We start from the raw sequence: 19,384 nt of genomic DNA, 5'->3' as shown, positions 1-19,384 counted from the left end.
GTTCGATTCCCCCTATCGGAGATATTATTTTGCTGTCTTATTTTGACATTTTTTTTTTCACTTTCTGATTGGCTTACATTATTACACCCTTCTTGTTCATTCACCCTACCAAATTATCGAATTCTCTGTCTGTTTTATATTCAATCTGTTCTTCAATGGATCCTTTATGATATGTTCTTCGTATCCTTTTTTATGACATTTTCTATATTATCTCATCTAATTTATCCTCTATCTTTATTTTCATAGGCCTTGTTCTGTTCCTTTGAGTGAATACCAACTGGAAAGGTGCAGTCACATGACGGGGCTTATCGTATCTAATCGCCGCTCAAGAATTTTTGGACGATAAACACAGCGACGAGACTCGGTTCTTCAATTGCTCATAACACTTTTTATTTTGGTGTACACAGAGTGCACGCATATTGATTCCTCATATCCAATTACCTGAACCGGGTTTTTCTCCTGTCGGCAAGAGTTTGGGTTCCCTTCCCCAACCCAACCACCTACGAACCTCCGCGGGGCAATTGTCAACGACGAGAAGATCACAGCCCACCTCCAACAGAAATCGAAGACATCCTTTTCCTTCGATTCTTTTCCCTTCTCCCCCAAAATATATTTCCACACATACACATAAAACCCCACAATGGATTCAACAGCACCCCCAGCCAACTCCGCCTCGTCCTTCCTCGACCTAGGCATCACACTGGCCCTCAACAACTGGCCCGCGCTCACGCTCGCCGTACAATCCAGCTGGGGCGGGCCGACCTCCGCCGACAAGCGCGACTGGCTCTGCGGCGCCATCTCCGACATGCTGGCCGAACGCCCGGAAACCGACGCTGAGGACCTGGAGGACGTGCTGGTGCAGGTGATGAACGACGAGTTCGACGTCGTGGTCGACGACGAGAGCGCGGCGCCCGTCGCGGCGCAGATCATGGATATCAAGTCTCAGACGGCTCGCGGCGACTTCGGCCCCGTGCGCGAAATGTGGGATGCGTGGCAGCAACGGAAGAGTCAGCAAAAGTCGGCGGCTGCGGGCTTGTTTAAGAAGGTTGAGGCCCATGACGAGGACCAGGAGACTGATGATGAGGAGGACAGTGATGGTGCGGATGCTGGGGATGTCGAGATGGGGGATGCGCCTGCTCTTGTTCGGGCTCCTCGCGAGAAGGTCGAGCCTGAGATTGATGATGATGGGTTTACGAAGGTTGTTGGGAAGAAGAAGCGCTAGATTGGGCTTTGTCTGGCTTTTTCTGCTTCTGCGAATATATCCACGCATGGAGTTCTTTTTTTATTTATTTACATAGACGACTTTTGCCTCCCTGTCGAGTAGATACGGAGGTATTCAATCGCATGGGACTGTTCACCACATCCAAGTAAACAGTCAACTAAGCAACCTTGGAAAATGCTTCTTAGCCCAGGTATGAGGCGCAATATCTATAGGAAAGATAAGAGAAGTTTTCATCATCATCAGCTAAGGTGGACTGTCTAGAGTATCCTCTGCCCACCCGTACCTCCCTGCTCAGAGGTCCTTCCCAACGCTAGCGGAAGTACACCGCACAGAAGAGGCCATGGCAAGCTAACCGCAGGGAGCCTTCGGCCTTTTGCTTCGCTTCGCTTTTTGGGGGAATATGCACTCTAACGATCCGTTGCCAAGAGTACCTTACGCATTCTCGGTTTCGGGGGTAATAAGCTTGGTGATCATGCCAATCGCAATGGTTTGCCCCTAGTCATTTTGTCAGTCGTTATATAGCCAAAGCATATCTATAATGATTCAAGCATACCTGGTCACGCAACGTGAAGCGTCCCATCTGGTTGTAGTCCTCGAACTTCTCAACGCAGACTGCACCAGCCGTGCTGGTGACCTCGATACGGGCGATGATCGTTTGGCCCCTGCTCGCAAACGGCGGAGGGCGCTTGCTCTTTCGGCCGGTGCCCGGCTCGAGCTTGTGAAGCAGAGACGCAAATGTGACTTCCTCGACGGCAGAGTGAACGTGAAGCACACAGTTGAAACCGGCGGTGAGAATGCTCTTCAGCTCGAGGATACGGATTTTCGCCTCGAAAGCAGACACGCAGTGGACGGGACGCTTCGGCGAGCAAAGCACGAAGCCAGGGAAGAAATCTTCTTCCTCAACACCACGCAGACGCATGCGGACCTGATCACCGCAGGTGGCAGTCGGGATTTCATCCTCAGTCTCACCATAGAGGGCAGCGACCTGGACTTCTGACCGGTTGGGCATCATAAGGTAACTGCCGTTCTTCTTAACCACACCAGCCTCAACACGACCCTCGGCAATGGTACCCATGTCTCGATATTTCGCAGTAATCGGCATCATGAACGGGGCGTTGATCTTACGCTCGGGAATCTTGAACTCCGTCAGGAATTCCAGAAGTGATGGACCGCTGTACCAGGGAGCAAGGTCCTGGGGAACTCGGTCTTTAATACCCATGGAACGCTGGGCAGAGATGGGCATAGTGTGGATATCATCCTTCTTGTAGCCGAGAGCTTCCAAGAACTTGACAACCTTCACTGTGCACTCGTCGTATCGTGCCCTGTCCCATTCGACCGTGGGGTCGTCCATCTTGTTGACGACAATGACGATCTTCCTGACACCCGTGTTCCGTGCAAGAAGCGCGTGCTCACGGGTCTGGCCACCTTTCTCAAAACCAGTCTCGTACTCACCCTTACGGGCAGAGATAACGAGGACACCCAGGTCCGCCTGAGACGCACCACCAATCATGTGAGGCACGTAGGACTTGTGGCCAGGAGCATCCAGGATCGAGAATTGTCTTTCAATAGGGCCATCCGGGGACGGGATCATGACCTTGAAGAAGGCTCGGCCCACCTCGACTGTTTTACCCTTGGAACGCTCCTCGTTGGTCAGATCCAACGCCCACGAAAGATACCAGGTTTCTCGACCAGCCTCCTTGGCCTCCCTCTTGTATTTGTCCATCGTTCGCTCATCGACCATGCCAGTGGCGTACAGTAGAGAGCCACCCAGGGTCGACTTGCCAGCGTCAACGTGACCGATGAACACCACGTTGATATGCTCCCTCCGCTCACCGTAGATTTCCTTCAATGTTGCCTCGTCAACATCGGCTTGCTGCTGCTTAGCAACCACGTTGGCCTCACGGGCCTGCTTGGCTGTTTCACCGCGCGCGGGGCTGGAACGTCCAGGGCTGGAGCGGCCAGAGGATGGCGTCGGCGAGGACTTGCCACTAGCACCGGTCTTTGAGTCTGTCTTGTTCTCCGTCTTATCGATCGCCTTGGACGCCGTCACCTTGGCACCAGCCGTGGCAGCCTCGGGGCCCTTGGTGTCCTTGTCCGAGCCGCTGCCCGGTGCGTTTGCGGCCGGGGTAGGCGTACCAATCGAAAGAACCTTGGTTTTCGGAGCGGTGGTGGAGGTGGTAGCGCCGATCGACAACACCTTGGCCTTGGGCGGGGCGGCGTTCGCGTTCGCGGCAGGTTTGGAGGCGGATTGGGCCGGGGCCGCTGGCTGCTGAGGCTGCTGAGGCGCAGCTGCCGGAGCGTTCTGACGAGGCTGCTGGGGGTAGCCACCGTATTGCTGCTGCCCATTGTAGTATTGGTTGAAGGCACCCGGCTGCTGCGCATATGCGCCATACTGGCCATAACCTTGCTGGGGGTAGCCACCGTAGGCTTGCTGGCCATACTGCGCGTAGGGATAACCGCCATATTGCTGGTATTGCTGCTGTCCAGGCACAAAGGCTGCAGCGCCCGGCTGGAACGAGGCCGCGCCGGGTTGGAATGAGGGCGCCTGAGGTTGCGGGCGGCCTTGTGCGTTCAGGTTGACGCCCTCGGCCTGTCGCGAAAGCTCATCCTCCCAGGAGTCGGGAGTCTGGTTGGACATCTTGAGAGAAGACCGGGAGAGAAACCAGTCGGAGAGAAGCCACACGAAGAGGACAAACAAAGAATGGTGGGATGTCCGACGCTTGGGGCAGCGCCTTTTGATTTTGCACCGATGACTCAGCACCCCGCGATGCGATCACGTGGCAGGCGTTCGCGGCTTTGTTTTGTGTCTAGCGCGTTTTCTTCAGGTGTGGTTAATGCTTCAATTTCTCTCTTTTCCTCTCTATATATGAGATGTCTACGGCGAAAACAATCAGACCCTTGAGCCTCGGGTGACTACGGCGTTGGGCCCTCTAGAGTGTTTGGGTACACCGTTATCGATAAGCACCCCTCCATATCACAGCCCAAGGCATTTGCTCAGGGGCCAACTATAACCACACCCAGCTCAATCGGCTCGGCTCTTGAGAGTCGTGGTGATCTCATTCAAGATGGACGCATTTCTCACTCGCGTACGTGATTTCTCCAGTCCTGTCTCAAGCAATAGGTGGCCGAAATCTAATGCAAGTATGACGAACAGCTTACCCAGCAGGCGATGAATTATGCCATCCGGTACGATCATTGCTGGTGGAACTATAGGATGAAATCAAGCTCATTGGCATTATTACAGCTCGGGAATTGCGATCACGGCCAGCTATGCAATGCGACAATCGTCGCGTTTACTTCAAGTATGGATCATCTCGCACATCGTGTACGTGGAGCGGCTACTGATCATTTTGTCTTGACTTGGCCAGACTGTAGATGGTGAGGATCGAGATGAGCTACTCTCGTTGCAGCAACGCCTTGAGAGCAAAATCCAGGTCTGTGCAAATCACGCAATCGAACATCTCAATTCTAGACTTTCTGAACTAACCATCAGGGATCTAGGTCATTTCCCCTTCAATTGACATGATTGAACTGATGTGAGTTTGTCGTCTTCTGCGATTAAACGATTATACAGATTCTGATAGTATTTCTAGTGCAGCTCGGGGTAACACATCGCTCGAGTCTGCCGTTGCTCTCACTAAATCCCTGAGATGGGATATTCAGGCGCTCGGGCAACGGCTAGCAAGAGCTGCCGCGTCTGAAGAATCAATGCGGAAATGCTCCAAGGGTGCAAAAGATCGAACGCAAAACAATACGGAGCTCAAGTTTATCGTCAAGGATATCAAGAAGCTCCTGGCCCGGATCGAGGATGCTGTGCCTCTCATGAACCTGGCAATCACCACCTCTGGTGCCAAGCTATCCACCAATTTGCCGGCAACTGTGTCGCCCTCTCGACTATTACAGGCCAGTACATTTCTGACGGCTGGTGACACACAGTATTCCATGTCGCAATCCAAGGCGGTTCAGATAGGGCCAACGTTTACCCTGTCGATGTACATGCTTTTTGCAAGTCATCTACGGCCCCACGACGAAGAATCTGTTCGCGAAGCAACATGGAAAGAGGTCATGCACAAGGCACGCTTGAAACTCAGAAGAGTCCCGATAGACCTCTATAACTCGGAAGATCAAAACCAAGAACCACAGCTTTCAGGATCAGACGGAGTGGACGAATATGCATATCAAGTTCTGATCATCGAAGACTTTGATGATGGACGGGTTCACACATTTGAAGAGAACGAACCTCGACCCCAGCACTATGAGGGGGTCGCCTCAGCAGGAATACGGGAGATCATGCCCATCCACCAGATCTCCAAGATTTTCTACGCCGACACAGGCAGAATTCTCAACATCAGCACCGAAGGAGAGACCAATAACCCGGTGTTGTTGTTGAAGCGAGACACCAACGCTCTGCCTCCACGGCGCATGATGGAGCGCGAGGACATGATGAACGACTTTGCTCACGAATCATTCGAGGAGGAACCGGAAGACGACGAGCAAGCACAGCTCGACGCACAGCTTAACGGAACGACCATTGGCGCCGATCATCCTTTCATGTCCCTGCACGAAGATTCCATCCCCGAGGAATGGCGATTACCACCTGGGCTGGACCCGGAATGGATTGCGTTCGAAGTCTACAACGAGGACGAAGCCTCGGACACCGAGTCCGAAGCAGACGCAACAGAAACGTCCCTTGACCCCAGCGCAATGGCCAAGCTCTCTCTGAAAGACAAGGGGCCCTCGGCCTCTCCATCTCCTTCGCCATCAACCCCCAAGCAAATCTCCCAGCAACCGCCATCCTCCACACCAGCGCAAGTCGCAGCCACAACGACGGTCTCCAACCCTCTCTTCGACAACATCCGCACCTCGCTCTCCCTCCTAGAGACCTTACTTCGGCTCACCTCCCTCCAGCAATTCCAGCAACAGTCGCACCTTTCCATCAGCGACGAACTCCTCAACTTCTTCCTCGAGGAATCTTCCACCACCGGCGCCGGCGGCGACGAGCAGCACCGTCAACGCCTACGCTCCGAGGCCCGCCGCCGCGTCGGATGGGACCCCTACGATGAAAGCCCCGTCAAGCGCCGCGGCGAGGACTACCAGTACGGCTCGATGCCCGGCAGTCCCGCGGGAACCCCGCGTGATGCCGACGACATCTACACGCCTAGTGGGCGATCGTCGGCCTTCCATCTCCGCTCTCGTGAGAATACCCCTGAAACGCCCGTGTCTGTTCCCAGGAGAGGGTCGCCCGGTCTTCGGTCTGATCCGAGACGCGGACCGAGTGGTCTCCGTGGTGTCACGCCAGCGTATGCGGATAATGCAAGCTCGAGGCAGGGCTCGCCGCTTGCGAAGAAGTCGGGGCCCGCTCCGAAACACAAAGATGGAGATGTTGGTTCTGGGACTGCGGAATGACTCTCGGACCGTTTGCATGAGCTATCATGATCCTTGTACATGTAACTTGCATTTACTTCGCACTGTGAAGCCTGGGGCGTTTCCTGGTAGAATCGAGAACTATTGGTACTTTCACTTTGTTCACATCTACCACGCAAGCTTGCCATTGCCCGGTTTTCGTTAGTAGCCCATACCCGAAAATATTTAGACTCGGTAGTCGAAAAATATACGTCAAAACAGACTAGCCTTTTCCAATACGAGATATATACCAATAAGGAATGATGAAAGATATGTAAATTGAACGAATAATATGCATGACCAGATATCATAGAAAAGGCAGCAAAGAGGCAACGTCGCTGAAGCCACGGGACAAAAAGCAGGGCTGGGAATAAGAAGAAGAGACAAGAACAAATCCCTGCAACACCATTGAGCCCCCGAAAACATCAGAACCGAACTCCAGCAAAGAAAGCGACTGGGAAATCCACAAGGCGGTTATGCTGACTCAACTCCGAACTGAGGTAGACGAGTCGAGGTTTTAGGCCACTGTCAAGTGGATATGAAAAGTGAAGTTGCATCCCGCAGGAAAAGGGAAAACCCCGAGCGATTCCATTCTCGTTGAATAACCCGATTTACTCCCAGTCCTCGTCACTCTCATCCGCCTTTGCGTCCGACGTCGGACTCTTTTCTTTGGGGCTTCCAGGCGTCCGGCTGGCCGTGCCGCTAACAACGTCGTAGCTGGATTCGCTATCGGCCTGCGACTGCTGGTCATTTGACCGGCGAGGCTCGGCTTTCGGGGCATCTGCTTTCGGGGCGCCTGCCTTCGGGGTATCCGGCTTGGGGGCATCGGCCTCGGGAGCATCCTGACTGGGAGCGGGGTTTTGGTTGCTGGAACGGAGCTGGGGTGTCGAGGGAGACTCAGACTCAGAGTCCGAGTCGTCGTCCCAGCCGACCTCTTCTTCCTCCTCGGTATTGGCGCCTGTAGATATGAATAGTAATTAGCCAACAGTCTCAGCCCAGTAGGTGTAGAAGTTAGGGGATCAACAAACCCTTCAAAAGTTCCTTGCGCTTCTGCTCCTCAGTCTCGATAACAAGGCGTAGGAAATAGTACCGAGTCCAGAAATCCGCATATTCCACTTGCTCCGGGACGAGCTTCTCCATGGCGGCCCGCAGCTCGGGGTACTTCTCCAAGTGGGAAGCGATCTGCTCCGTGTTGCCCTCGACACTGAATTCCTTCTGGAAGGCCGGCCACTTGTCACTAGCAGGGTCCTTTGTGAAGCTCTCGAGATTGGAGTGGATTACGTGCAGCTGGGCATCAAACCGCGTGGCGTGGATGACCCGCTTGCCCTCAGCATCCTTGCTCTCGAACAAGAGCTTGCCCTCAGCATCAGCCTCAGGAGGCACGATGCTTACTGCATCGCGCAGCTTCTGGCTGATGTTCATCCCAAATCGCAGGATCGCCTCGTCCGCAGCCTCTTCCGCCTTTTCGATTTCCTTGAGTCGTCGAGCCGCCTCCGCCTTTAAGCGGGAAATGAAGCCCTCGCCACCGGCAGCAGGGGTCGCCTCGCCCTTCTCTTGAGACTCCTTTTCAGTCGACGCTGTCGGCGTGGTGGCCTCGTCGGTCTGGCCCTCGCCGCCACCGCCTGTAAGCCCGGTCGCGCTGAGCGACAGTCCCTTTGTCCGATCGACGAGGCTTTCTTTCAGGTCGGAGAACCCCTTGACGGCTTCTTCGCTGGCGGCTGCATACTCCTGACGAGCGCCCTCGTAGTAGCTCTCGCCCTGCTTGCGCACATTATCCCACAATCCTCCAATGGTCGTGCCCCACGGGCTGGCAGAGAAAGCGCGGAAGGTCTCCTGGAGCTCGGTGTTGAGGTTGATGTTGGACTGCTGAGCGTTGGAGTTGGACGGAGCGTCGTCCTGCTTGGAGGTCAGAATCTCCTCCTGGATGTGGTCGTATGCGATGTCCATGGCGGGTGAGATGTGCAGGAGAGAAGTTGCCCATTCGGAGGTTGCAGCACCTCTCCGCGTTCGATGGGCCGACCGCCCCGCTTGTGCTTGGCGATCTGCACCGGACAACCACGGTTGATCCCTTCTGTCGGCTACTTACTATATAACTGTAGCTGCTTGTTTATGGTGGGTTATTTAACTGTCTATTTTAATAAATCGCTGATGGCAGAATCGCTGCAAATACAAGGTCATAATTCATGAAGCATCCGGCAAGCTATACGGCTCTCCCACACTGTCCTGGCTCCCCGTCCAGAAATTTGGCAACGGAACGCTCTCCATCACGCTCGAAGTGAGTAGCTGACTGCGAGAAAGAATCCCGCGGGGTCGGTTAGAGCCCCAGTCGACGGGCTGTGACGACTCAACTTGGACCACCGAGTCAAGCACGCGAGGTCGGGAAAAGCTCGCGTCCGGCACATCAACACTGCTTTCTCGTTCCCGAGTGGGCGAAGATTCAGGTACAAATTCTGTTGGCACCTTTTCCCCTTGGGTCTGGTTTTGGGTCTGGCTCTGAGTCTGGGTTTGTGTTTGGGTCTGTAAGGATGCTGCAGGAGGTTCTTGGGGCAAAGGTCGTGGCGGTTCTGGTTGGGGGTATTGAGTGCTGCTCTCATGCGGGAAAAGCTCAGACAGCTTCTGCGTGTTCAACGCCGGAATAGGTTCATGTGGGAATTGTGTAGCTGGGTGCATTCGCTGGTAGCAGATCGAGGCATCCGACATAGGAACGTTGGACGGAGGAGCAGAATCCGGCTCTGTTGTGGATTGGACCGGCGGCAATGGCAGTTCTTGGGAGTCATCTTTTGGCGAGCCAGGACTAGAATCATGCTCTCGCTGTCCCATCCCTGGCGATGGGGTCTCAGACCCATCGTTTGACCTTTCGTCAAAGTCACCATAATCTGTCTCGGCGTCCGTTTCGTACACCACTGTCCTCTCCCTCTTGGGTTGATCGCTTGTCGGTTCGCCGTTTGCTTCAGGAGATCCTTGGGGTGTTGGCCTTAGGGGCGGTACTAAGACAGCGGTTTTCGCAGCAGAAGTAGGCTGAGGCAGATTTTGAGACTCAGAAGCAGTGGAAGAGCCAGCAGTGGTGGCATTGAGTGAATCTTCTGGATGGTGTGAATTCTCAGCTGCCGGTTCGGACTGCGGAGATTCCTCTTTAATGGCCTTTTCAAGATGGTCAGGGAGGTTCAAAGACTTTTGTTTCAAAGGCGAGCGAGTAACACCCCGAAACTGGGACGACGTGATGATCGCCAGACCGGGGCTTTCAGGTGACTGTGAAGAGGGAACCTCCAACCTCCGAGGCTTCTGCGGCGTCGCCGGTGCCCCAGATAACGGAGCGTCTTGACGAACTTGACCTAAATCTCCTTCTTGGGTATCGGCTGACTGTGATATGGGCTCTCCTGTAGATAGATCCAGCTCTTCCTCAAAGACCCTGGGGTTGCGTTTGGCAGACAGCGGGGGAAGATCCGGAGGTGGTTCCTTCGATTCAACCATTGGTTTTCGCTCTTCATCATGGGCATTATCTGTGGTAGGCTTTTGCTGTATGTATCCCATGTTGACATCGTCGTCGTCATCATCATCGATGGTTATGTAGCGCCGCACAAAGTCCATTTGTGTAAGAGTCTTGTCTGGCTTCCCATTCGATTTCTCCAGTGATTTCCGACGGCTTTTAGCACCGATACTTGCCCTTGGTGTTTCGCTCTTTCTGAGGCCATGGCTTCTCGGCTCAGAGTCTCGACCTTTAATCCCAACACTTCGTCGTTTCTTCGGGTGTTCGTTGGATGCACGCGCTGGATGATTCATTCCGAACTTCGAGATCCGAGCCGACCGAGCCCGGGGTGTTTCATAGTCCGCGTCGTCAGAGTCATCGTCTTTAGCTGGGTCTTGGGTCTCGGTCTCGCCACGAGGCTTGAATTCGTCAATGTAATCGAGCTGGTCTTCATCCGAGTCCGTGGGCTGCGTTACAAAGTCGATCTGGGTGAGGGTGGGCTGGGCCCGCGAGCCGCTGGGCAAAGAGCTCCTCTTGTGAATGCGCGTGGGTGCTGCTGAGTCGGGGGACCGGCGTCGCTTCGAGGTGCTTTTTGAGGTTGCGAATGCTGCTGGGCCCAGCGGGCTGGGTCGGCTGGGGGTTCGGAACTGGTCTCGCGCGATCTCTGATAAATTATGGGGCTGCTGGCGTTTCATCGCAGCTTCAAGTGAGTGCAGAGTTCAGCTCGAGTCGTTTGTCTGTTGGAAAAAAAAAAAACGAAAGACGATGACGTTGGGCCCATCGACGCGTCAACGCGTCGCTCCCACTAACACATGGTCCGTGCACGCTCTGTGGATGTGGGCTACTCGAGTCGACTTTACTTGCCCACCAACAGGACAGAATCATGCATCATGTATGTTTCACAGGTATCATCTATTTACATTTCTAGTCTGACATCAGCCACTCGGGAATCGCATCTTCATCCTCGGGGTCCTCGGACAGCAGCGAGCCTTTCTCTATCTCGCTGTCGGAATCCGGGACCGGGGCATGCGCCTGGGGAGACACGGGTCGCGAGATGGGATCTACGCTGACAGATTTGGAATCACCATTCGTGGATGAGTCTACTGCAATAGGGACCTTCTCAGATGATCCCGGGGGTTCTGCGGGTGCTGTTGGTTCTGGCGTACTTGGTTGAGGTTGTTGTTCTGTGCTCGGCTTGTGATGTGGCACCACAACCAAGCGGTACCGAGACTCACTCGAGGTTTGGGTCCTGTTGTTGTGCGGACTTGGGTTTGCATTGGCGACAAGGACAGCTGGCTCTGCAGCTGGCGCGTCATCCACCGGTTCATCAGGGATGAATCCTCCGCCTAGGGCTTCATCGTCCTGGGGAGCAAAGGGAAGACTGGCTTCTGTATCACCAGAGGAAAGAGTGCTCGTGGCCAGATTTCCTCCCTTGGGCAGTTGTGGTGGTGGACTTTTCGTCGGCTGATGGGGTTCTGGGAAAAACCCTCCGCCAGCGTCTTCCACATTCTCCACCAGCTCCGACTCCAATTCTTCCGCCAGTTCTTCGTCCTCGCCCGCGTAGCTCTTGACCCTCTCTGCAATGCGGAGCTTAGTGAGGAACAGTCGCCAGAACCGTAGAGCTTCCACAGACCGGGCTTCGAGGGCGGCTAGGCGCCGTTCGTCTTCAAGGCTTCTCAAGACTTCTTCGAGGGCCTCCTGGTATTCAAGAGCAATGATGATTCCTCTAAAAATGGCAGTGCCACGCCGCCCTTTGAAGTCGAATCCCGTCACAGCCTCTGCATAGTCAATGCCAAGGATGCGGGCTGCTCGAACTGCCTCCGGTCGTTGGATATGGACCGCACCGGGTGGAACCATGCTGGGGACGTAGATATCCAAATTGCCATACGCATTCTTGGGGATCCTCCCTTGAACCACGGGCGGCGGCTGGTAGACCTCTGTTTGAAACTCGGCGTAGAGAGTTGTCTCTTGGGGCTCGTCGTCATCGTCACTCCACATTCCGGTCTTTCCCCGGCTCGCAGGGACTCGTTTGAGAGGCTGCTCCCCCAGTTTGACATCCCGTCCCAAACGGTACCATTTATCAGCGCTACGCACGAGATGCACGTCCGTGCGCCGGTAAACGGGCTCCAGATTGTCACTTTTGGACGTGGTTTTGCTTAAACCGACGTACCCGATAACGCGTCTCGGGGAGATGACTTCATTGCGACGAATGTGTCTTTCGAGTGCGTAGACAGGATGATCTTTGAAGTCCTGGATATTGCGTGGCATAGGCTCAGCCGCCGACTTGGAGGTCAGTTCACCGACCTCCGCTGCGTCCCGATCCTCCAAGAACGGCTTTTCATATGCTCTCAGGGCTTTGTCCCACCATGCCTCCCCGTTTCGTGTCGATTCGACACGTAGCTTGCGCGTTTTCGCATTGAATGCCTTTGCATAGCGTCGGGTAACATCTCTGGCAGAGGCATCGTCTTCAAATGCAACCACATAGTTCATTTGATTGTATGGATCACTGGCAGGCGGCTCGAATTTAGAGGGTTTGGCCAGGGACTTGGTCACGACAGGATCGATTGCAACCCATTTCTGTACAGCCTCGTTAAAGGCCTCTACCCAAAGCACAGGGTACAATGATTCTTGAGGGGTCGGACGGGGGCCTGATAATATTAGCCTTTTGTCGGTTGGGAGCAGCGCCAACTATCCAGAGTCACGTACCTGGGCGCGGAGATGTGGGGGGAGGGCGCGCAGGAGCAAATTCAGGCCGCCCGATCCGTCGAATCCTTGACGGCGTGGGAGAATCCGCGGGCTTTTGCCGTTCATCTGTGGAAGTATCATGGTCATCAGAAGAGATAACAATGGGCCCAGGTTTTGCCTTGGATGGCGTCATGTCTTTGACCGTCCCAGAAAATGGCAATGGTTGCAATGAACAAACAAGCCTTGCCTCCACGGCAGCAGATCGCAACAAAGCGCAGAATAACTGGGCCCCGAAATCTCGAGAGCCATTCATTGCCTTGGCCTGCATCCGAAAGTCCTCTTTCGACAGGAAGACTTCGGCATTGGACATTATTGCCTCCTATAGTCATGTTAGAGGCACGTATTGCAACATATAACCTGCCGTGTCATACCGTTCTCTGTTTCAGCTGGTCTTGATCATCAGCCCAGTGTGCACGCTTCATGCCTGGCTTGGTCACCCGAAACCTGCGACTGAAGATGTCGCCGGCTTGATTGAGGCCATCAACAAATGTTGTGGACCTGATATACTGCGGTTTATCCTCTTCTGGGATTAGCAGCGTGAGGATTCTCTTGGGCAGCATTCTCTTCAAAAAAGCCTAGAAAAATTATTGGACTTTGTTCAATAAATAACCCCCAAGCAGCCCAGGCCGTACCTGTAAATCCTCATCGTTGCACCACAGATTGCGAAGGTGGACATGGCCCAAGAGGCAAAGGAGATGGGTTTTATGGACTTCTAATCTCACTTTCCTCTCTGCTGCTGTCACCGGCTTCCTTCTCTGGGCCGTCCTTTTTCGCTTCTCGGGTTCTTGATCAAGGGTAATCTGTAGCGTTTCCCCACCAGCCTGGGACGCAGGGGTACCCAGCATGGTGGGTGCAGAGTGCTGAATATCGACATCTTCCCACTCAACATCAGATTCATCTGTAGTAGTGGTGTCATAGACAGTCTGCACCTGCTGGGCATCATTATTGCCAGCATGGCCCGAGACACTGCCTTGGTCCAGCGGCTGGGATTCCACCGGGATTGCCTTCATGTCTCCAACTCGCCGTCTCTTAATGGGTCTGTCCGGGGCAAACTGCCCAGGATCACGAGCTTCTGCCTCTTCTAGCATCTCTTGGTAGACCTCTGGGACTGAGTCATCTCTTACTCGCTCGCGCTTGAGCTGGTTGTGCCGCGATCCCCGTCCCCTCGAGGAGCGCGCTAGGGTACGGCGCACCATGCCAGACCAGCTTTTTGAGGGGCATAAAGGATTTGTTCCCGGGGGCTCTCTGGTTCAGATGGGGTATACGCGTGTAGGTGAGACGCGTCTGAGAAAGTTATGAGAGCTGCTGCTTTCACTGCGGGGAAGTTTAAAGCAAGAGCCTGGGACTCAAGTAGATAGATGCAGTGAATAGTATAGTTGCTATTGCTCCCACATTTTGTGAAACTGCCCACGATGGCCGTGTCTATCGCAATCTGTTGATGTTGGGGTTTTCGAGAAGAGAAGATGCGTCATATCGGATATTTGTTGATCCGTGCCGAGATCGCATTTGCTATATAACCCGATTCGGGAGTGTGTTGGGGTGCGAATGATCAATACTTGACTATTTCAAGTTCCAGATTTTAGTAGTTGATATATAGACTCTCTGTCTTTGTGGTAGAGATTTATTCTTAGCAGAATAATATGGCCTCATCATATACTACAATCGGTAATCTTGTTGCCAAGATATATTTCTATGCCACAAAGCATAAAACACATGGTTTGGACCAGCTCTGGAGTACTTTCTAGCATAATCACTATAATCCATTAGCAATACATTCAAGATATCCTCCCTGGCACCCCTGCAGTAAAGTCGCATAACAACCAATCGGCCATGATTTCATGATTACATCACTCTAGGGATGCAGTATCAGGATTAGTTAGCACAGAGGTACATATGCATTCGAACTCGAATGGGCTTCAATCTCTTCAGCAAAAAACCTCTGCAATTAACTGAAGTGCAATCATCATTATGTGGACAGCCACCAGGGCCACATTATTACCCTTGAGAGCCCATCGCTCTATTAGTCGTCGCGGACTTGCTCAAGTTGCCGACATTAGCAATATACCTCCTGTGAGAATCTAATTGTGTTTTCTTCTTGGACCTAGAAGATCGCTCTCTAACCAAGAATATTGTCCTAGGAAAATGATAAAAAGTTCACAGTACCCATACCAGACACGAGCTTCGAAACCTACAACTTCGATCCGCCAGCGTACTCAGTCGAAACGACCAAGAATGAACTCAGACAATTATACCGGGATATGACGATGATCAGGTTTGGAATTTATCGGACCATACATTGCGTAGATCACAGAGGCTAATGTATAATCCAGGCGCCTCGAACTAGCCGCCGACGGCCTGTACAAAGAGAGGAAGATCCGCGGGTTCTGCCACCTATCAACAGGACAAGAGGCCGTAGCTGTGGGCATCGAACATGCCATCAGCAGGGAGGACAAGCTGATCACGGCATACCGCTCACATGGGTTCACTCTCATGCGCGGCGGGACGATCAAGTCGATACTTGGAGAGTTGCTGGGGCGTCGGGATGGAATCGCGCATGGAAAGGGTGGGTCGATGCATATGTACGCCAGGAGTTTCTTTGGAGGAAATGGTATTGTCGGCGCCAATGTGCCTCTGGGTACTGGCATCGCTTTTGCCCAGCAGTACAATGACACAGACAACGTCACGATCAACCTCTATGGCGACGGGGCGGCGAACCAGGGCCAGGTGCACGAGTCGTATAATATGGCGAAGCTGTGGAATTTGCCAGTGATATTTGGGTGCGAGAGTGAGTTTCTTTCTTTCTTTCTTTTTTGCTATAGTAATTAGCTTTTTATGGTACTCACACCACGCAGACAACAAATACGGCATGGGAACCTCCGCCGAAAGAGCCTCCGCCATGACCGAATACTACAAGCGCGCCCAGTACATCCCCGGGCTCCGCGTCGACGGCATGGACGTCCTCGCCGTGATCGCCGCCGTCCGACACGGCCGCGAATACGTCAAAGCCGGCAATGGCCCGCTGCTCTACGAGTACGCCACGTACCGATACGCCGGGCACTCGATGTCGGACCCGGGCATCGCGTACCGCAGCCGCGACGAGCTCCAGCAGCAGCGCGCCAACGACCCGATTGGGAATTTGAAGACGCGGTTGGTGGACTGGGGGGTCCTGACGGAGGACGAGGCGAAGAGCATTGATCGAGAGGTACGGAATACCGTCGGCCAGGAGGTGCGGCAGGCGGAGCAGATGCCGGCGCCGGAGGCTACGCCGCGGATTTTGTTCGAGGATATTTATGTGCCTGGGAGTGAGCCAGCGCAGAGGCGTGGGAGGACGGTTGATGAGACTTGGTACTAGACTTGGCTGAACCGAGTTTCTGTTGATCCTGGCTTTCCTAAATAAGTAGAGAATAGAATATATCTGGCGTCTCTCCGTGGTTCTTTGTTTTCGCCGTAATGTCTGCTTTTTGATCTCACGTCACCATGATCCGTTCATGATAGGTTTGAATTGCGTGCTCAGCCATAAATACTGGACTTGGTCACTGATTGTTCCAATTGACATCGATTGAACGAACCAAATTGCAGAAGGTATCAACAAAGCACCATGGCGTATATCAACCCGGCTCTGGCAACCCCCTCGCGGTGCACGGCGGACTTCTCCCTGATCCCGGTGAGTCCGAGAATATCCTGATCCACTATTTCAGAAACAAGCTAACGAGACACTCGTTCCCAATGGCTAGATCGGATCTCAAAGCATCTCGTTCGCCCAGCAGATCGCCGACATCCAGCGTCTGATCCAGCAGTCCGGGCTGAAGTTCCAGATGCACGCGACAGGCACAACGGTTGGTATGTTGCAGATACATGCAATCCTGACCAATTCATGTTCAGCATAACCAGCAGAGCCCTGGAAGAATGCCAGCTAAGGACCAATTCATCGCAGAGGGACCATGGGACCAGGTCGTCCAGCTCATTGGATTCGCGCACACCTTTGTCCATCAGCAAGGGATAGCCAGAGTCCAGACAGACATCCGCATCCAAACGAGGTATTCTCTCTCTTATTTCTTTTGTGCTATTTATCAATTGTGTGTATATGCGATGATTCTCACGGCTCCTAGAACGGACAAGGTCCAACCAATGGAAGGCAATGTTGCGTCGGTGGAGAGGATTCTCTCTGTGGCTTGATCAGTTTCCTGTAATTTCTCAGGTTGATCGGAGGAATACCCACCTGCGTCATGAGTGCAGATGGATTTGGGGGGGTTAGTACGAAGTAAGAAGAGCAATGACAATGACAAATCATGCGATTTGAGATATGGCCCAGGGGGAATGACACAGCTCGGGCCCCTCGGAGGGCCGATCTGGAAACTCTGGAGAACTCGCTGTCATTGGAGTCTTGGGATCTTGGATCTGTTCTTTTTTGCATGACAGTCTTTTTTCTTTTTTTTTTTTTTTTTTCCCCTTACTTTCTAGACCGATTGGTTCTTATAGTCTCCGCGGAGCATGTTCTATCCACAGGCCATTCCAAATCATGACCATAATATCATGTTACTAGACAAACAACTGGGTCCTCACCCGAGACGGACTTCCTTAGCCTTATCTCTATGTAGTAAGTCGAATGTTCTGCGTGTGTGTTTATGGGACGCAGCCGATCTGCATACTTGCAACCCCCCCCGCAGTTGTACACTCTGAAGATCTCCTTCCAAACAACGTGGCAGAGTTTTGGGTTTTTATTTATTTGATTACCCACTCTTTCTGTTCATTCTGCTATGCCGTCTCGTAGGTGGCCTCGGCCCAATAGAAGGCTGTATTGGTAGTGGAGAATATAGTATTTGTCAAAGAAGAAAAAAAAATGAAAAATGAAAATTGATTTAAGAGGTATACAGTGAATGCAAAGACCACGTAGCCGAGAAAGTAGTCTGTCCTGGGTCTTTTGCTCGGGGAAATTGTCATTTGCTGTTTTCAGGAGTCGAAACAATGTACAGTACAGACAGAGGGGAAGGGGAAGGAGTGGACTCCGAGGTCGTATTCGGGCTGGACGGGGCATTTGTTGCAAATGACGCCGGGCGGGCAAGCGATAACCTAGTTGGCGGCTGGAAAGTAATTCAGGGAGGGTAAAATTACGGAATGAGTGTAGCAGATTTTGCATCCATGTATATATATACTTCCAGCTGTTGATATCTAGCCCTAACAGGAAGTGGATGAATTATCCGCCCTCTCCCACTATGTATAGCATCAGTTTACCTTACTCAAAAAATTTGTTCTTTCAGCCTCCTCAACAGATCCTGCAGGGACATTATCTGATCGCCAGGACCCTGACAATCGGTGTAACTGCCTCGGTCTGGGTCCATTTGGAGTTGGTCTAGTAGAACTAGGATTCCCCAATCTGCAATCCTTAAAAATCACCTGCTTCTCGGATATACAGAGGGCAGGTTCCACTATCGACTGGGTTTTATTCTTCAATAGCTGAAGAGGGGAAAGAGAACCGAGGATTGGGGGGGGGGGGGTCTCCACTGGAGCGGAACTGCCCCGTTTACAACAGTATTATCCATACATGAGGTACCATTCACAGTAGGTATAAACGGAAGTACTGACAAAAGAGAAAGGAACAATCTTTTAGTTATCTACAGAACCATAGATGAAAAAATGGATCCCATAGAAGGACCGGGATTTCCCCCTTTAACATCTCCAATACCCAGCCTCGAGGTTTGGCTCGCGCGCCGGTGTTCCCGATACCGTGGGAACACCCCCGACCACATTCCCAGCGGTCGGGGTCGGCCTGTTGTGACTCGTCCGATTGCCAATAAAGTCGAGTACCCTGGGAATGGGAAGCCCGGGGATGTGGTGAAGGCGTTAAGGGGTTTTATTTTTGGGGACTATATTTGCAGGGATAACAATTGTAGACAATTGTATGTGATTTTCTCTGATTTTCTCTTTCCTTTTGCCCATCTGCATGATTATTTTACCCTAAGATTCGGGGTACGCCGAGTACGGATCTCCTTGACAGAAGAGGGGTGCAATAGAAAAAAGAAATAAAAAATTTATAAAAAATAAACAGCCAAACAAGATCCTAATTGCAAATGTGGGACACGAACTCTGCCAAACCCGTCCCCTCTCAACTGGCGGTCTTTGACTTTGGATCGACACTCTGCGCACGAGACACGGTGTGCCGATCATAACCTGTGATGATGAAGATTTTTTTTTTTACTTTTGTTTCATTTCTACTTTTACTTTACTATTTCACTTTCTTTGGGTGTATTCATTAATCCGAAATATTACCGATAGCGAGAGTATCATCATATCATCGTGTCGGAGTGTGTTCGGGAAAATAGCGAGACGAGCCGTCAAGGGGTAATCCCGGATCGCCGGAGGATTTGGCGTGTTCCGCGATGCATGGCCCCGTTTTCCCATAATATAATAATATCTTATAATAATATCTTATAATAATATCTTATAATAATTATCTTATAATAATAATTACTAGAATATGATGGCCTGGGCAGATGGATCTACATTACAGCCCAAGGAGCTAATTACGAATGCCAACCAAGCCCTAATTC

The 19,384-nt window shown here is 52.5% G+C and overlaps 8 protein-coding genes across 8 annotated transcripts; 4 read left to right on the top strand and 4 right to left on the bottom strand.

The window, feature by feature from the left end:
• Window positions 1–640: 640 nt before the first annotated feature.
• NUU61_009890 (pre-rRNA-processing TSR2 family protein) lies at window positions 641–1,222 on the top strand (the record flags this gene model as incomplete). The annotated part of the gene is made up of 1 exon (XM_056660415.1): window positions 641–1,222. The coding sequence occupies one exon, from the start codon at window positions 641–643 to the stop codon at window positions 1,220–1,222; it is 582 nt and encodes a 193-aa protein (XP_056506913.1).
• Window positions 1,223–1,654: 432 nt separating this feature from the next.
• Window positions 1,655–3,860, bottom strand: NUU61_009889 (translation termination factor GTPase eRF3; the record flags this gene model as incomplete). Its single annotated transcript, XM_056660414.1, has 2 exons — window positions 1,655–1,717; window positions 1,776–3,860. 2 exons carry the CDS (start codon window positions 3,858–3,860, stop codon window positions 1,655–1,657), a joined length of 2,148 nt encoding a protein of 715 aa, XP_056506912.1.
• Window positions 3,861–4,287: 427 nt separating this feature from the next.
• Window positions 4,288–6,628, top strand: NUU61_009888 (RanGTP-binding protein; the record flags this gene model as incomplete). The annotated part of the gene is made up of 5 exons (XM_056660413.1): window positions 4,288–4,308; window positions 4,436–4,547; window positions 4,598–4,656; window positions 4,724–4,758; window positions 4,816–6,628. 5 exons carry the CDS (start codon window positions 4,288–4,290, stop codon window positions 6,626–6,628), a joined length of 2,040 nt encoding a protein of 679 aa, XP_056506911.1.
• Window positions 6,629–7,236: 608 nt separating this feature from the next.
• Window positions 7,237–8,572, bottom strand: NUU61_009887 (BSD domain-containing protein; the record flags this gene model as incomplete). Its single annotated transcript, XM_056660412.1, has 2 exons — window positions 7,237–7,583; window positions 7,654–8,572. The coding sequence occupies 2 exons, from the start codon at window positions 8,570–8,572 to the stop codon at window positions 7,237–7,239; spliced, it is 1,266 nt and encodes a 421-aa protein (XP_056506910.1).
• A 234-nt stretch (window positions 8,573–8,806) lies between these two features.
• NUU61_009886 (uncharacterized protein) lies at window positions 8,807–10,786 on the bottom strand (the record flags this gene model as incomplete). The annotated part of the gene is made up of 1 exon (XM_056660411.1): window positions 8,807–10,786. The coding sequence occupies one exon, from the start codon at window positions 10,784–10,786 to the stop codon at window positions 8,807–8,809; it is 1,980 nt and encodes a 659-aa protein (XP_056506909.1).
• Window positions 10,787–11,015: 229 nt separating this feature from the next.
• NUU61_009885 (uncharacterized protein) lies at window positions 11,016–14,032 on the bottom strand (the record flags this gene model as incomplete). Its single annotated transcript, XM_056660410.1, has 4 exons — window positions 11,016–12,739; window positions 12,798–13,155; window positions 13,208–13,411; window positions 13,469–14,032. The coding sequence occupies 4 exons, from the start codon at window positions 14,030–14,032 to the stop codon at window positions 11,016–11,018; spliced, it is 2,850 nt and encodes a 949-aa protein (XP_056506908.1).
• A 772-nt stretch (window positions 14,033–14,804) lies between these two features.
• Window positions 14,805–16,188, top strand: NUU61_009884 (putative pyruvate dehydrogenase E1 component alpha subunit; the record flags this gene model as incomplete). The annotated part of the gene is made up of 4 exons (XM_056660409.1): window positions 14,805–14,906; window positions 14,975–15,108; window positions 15,167–15,621; window positions 15,689–16,188. 4 exons carry the CDS (start codon window positions 14,805–14,807, stop codon window positions 16,186–16,188), a joined length of 1,191 nt encoding a protein of 396 aa, XP_056506907.1.
• Window positions 16,189–16,434: 246 nt separating this feature from the next.
• NUU61_009883 (thiamine-binding protein) lies at window positions 16,435–17,012 on the top strand (the record flags this gene model as incomplete). Its single annotated transcript, XM_056660408.1, has 3 exons — window positions 16,435–16,500; window positions 16,571–16,672; window positions 16,719–17,012. 3 exons carry the CDS (start codon window positions 16,435–16,437, stop codon window positions 17,010–17,012), a joined length of 462 nt encoding a protein of 153 aa, XP_056506906.1.
• Between the last annotated feature and the right edge of the window lie 2,372 nt (window positions 17,013–19,384).

This window comes from Penicillium alfredii (genome assembly GCF_028826965.1).
Source record: "Penicillium alfredii strain IBT 34128 chromosome Unknown utg000012l_segment0_segment0, whole genome shotgun sequence".
NCBI lineage: Eukaryota > Fungi > Ascomycota > Eurotiomycetes > Eurotiales > Aspergillaceae > Penicillium > Penicillium alfredii.
The sequence above is the reverse complement of the archived record's forward strand: the minus strand, read 5'-3'. Positions and strand labels throughout refer to the sequence as shown.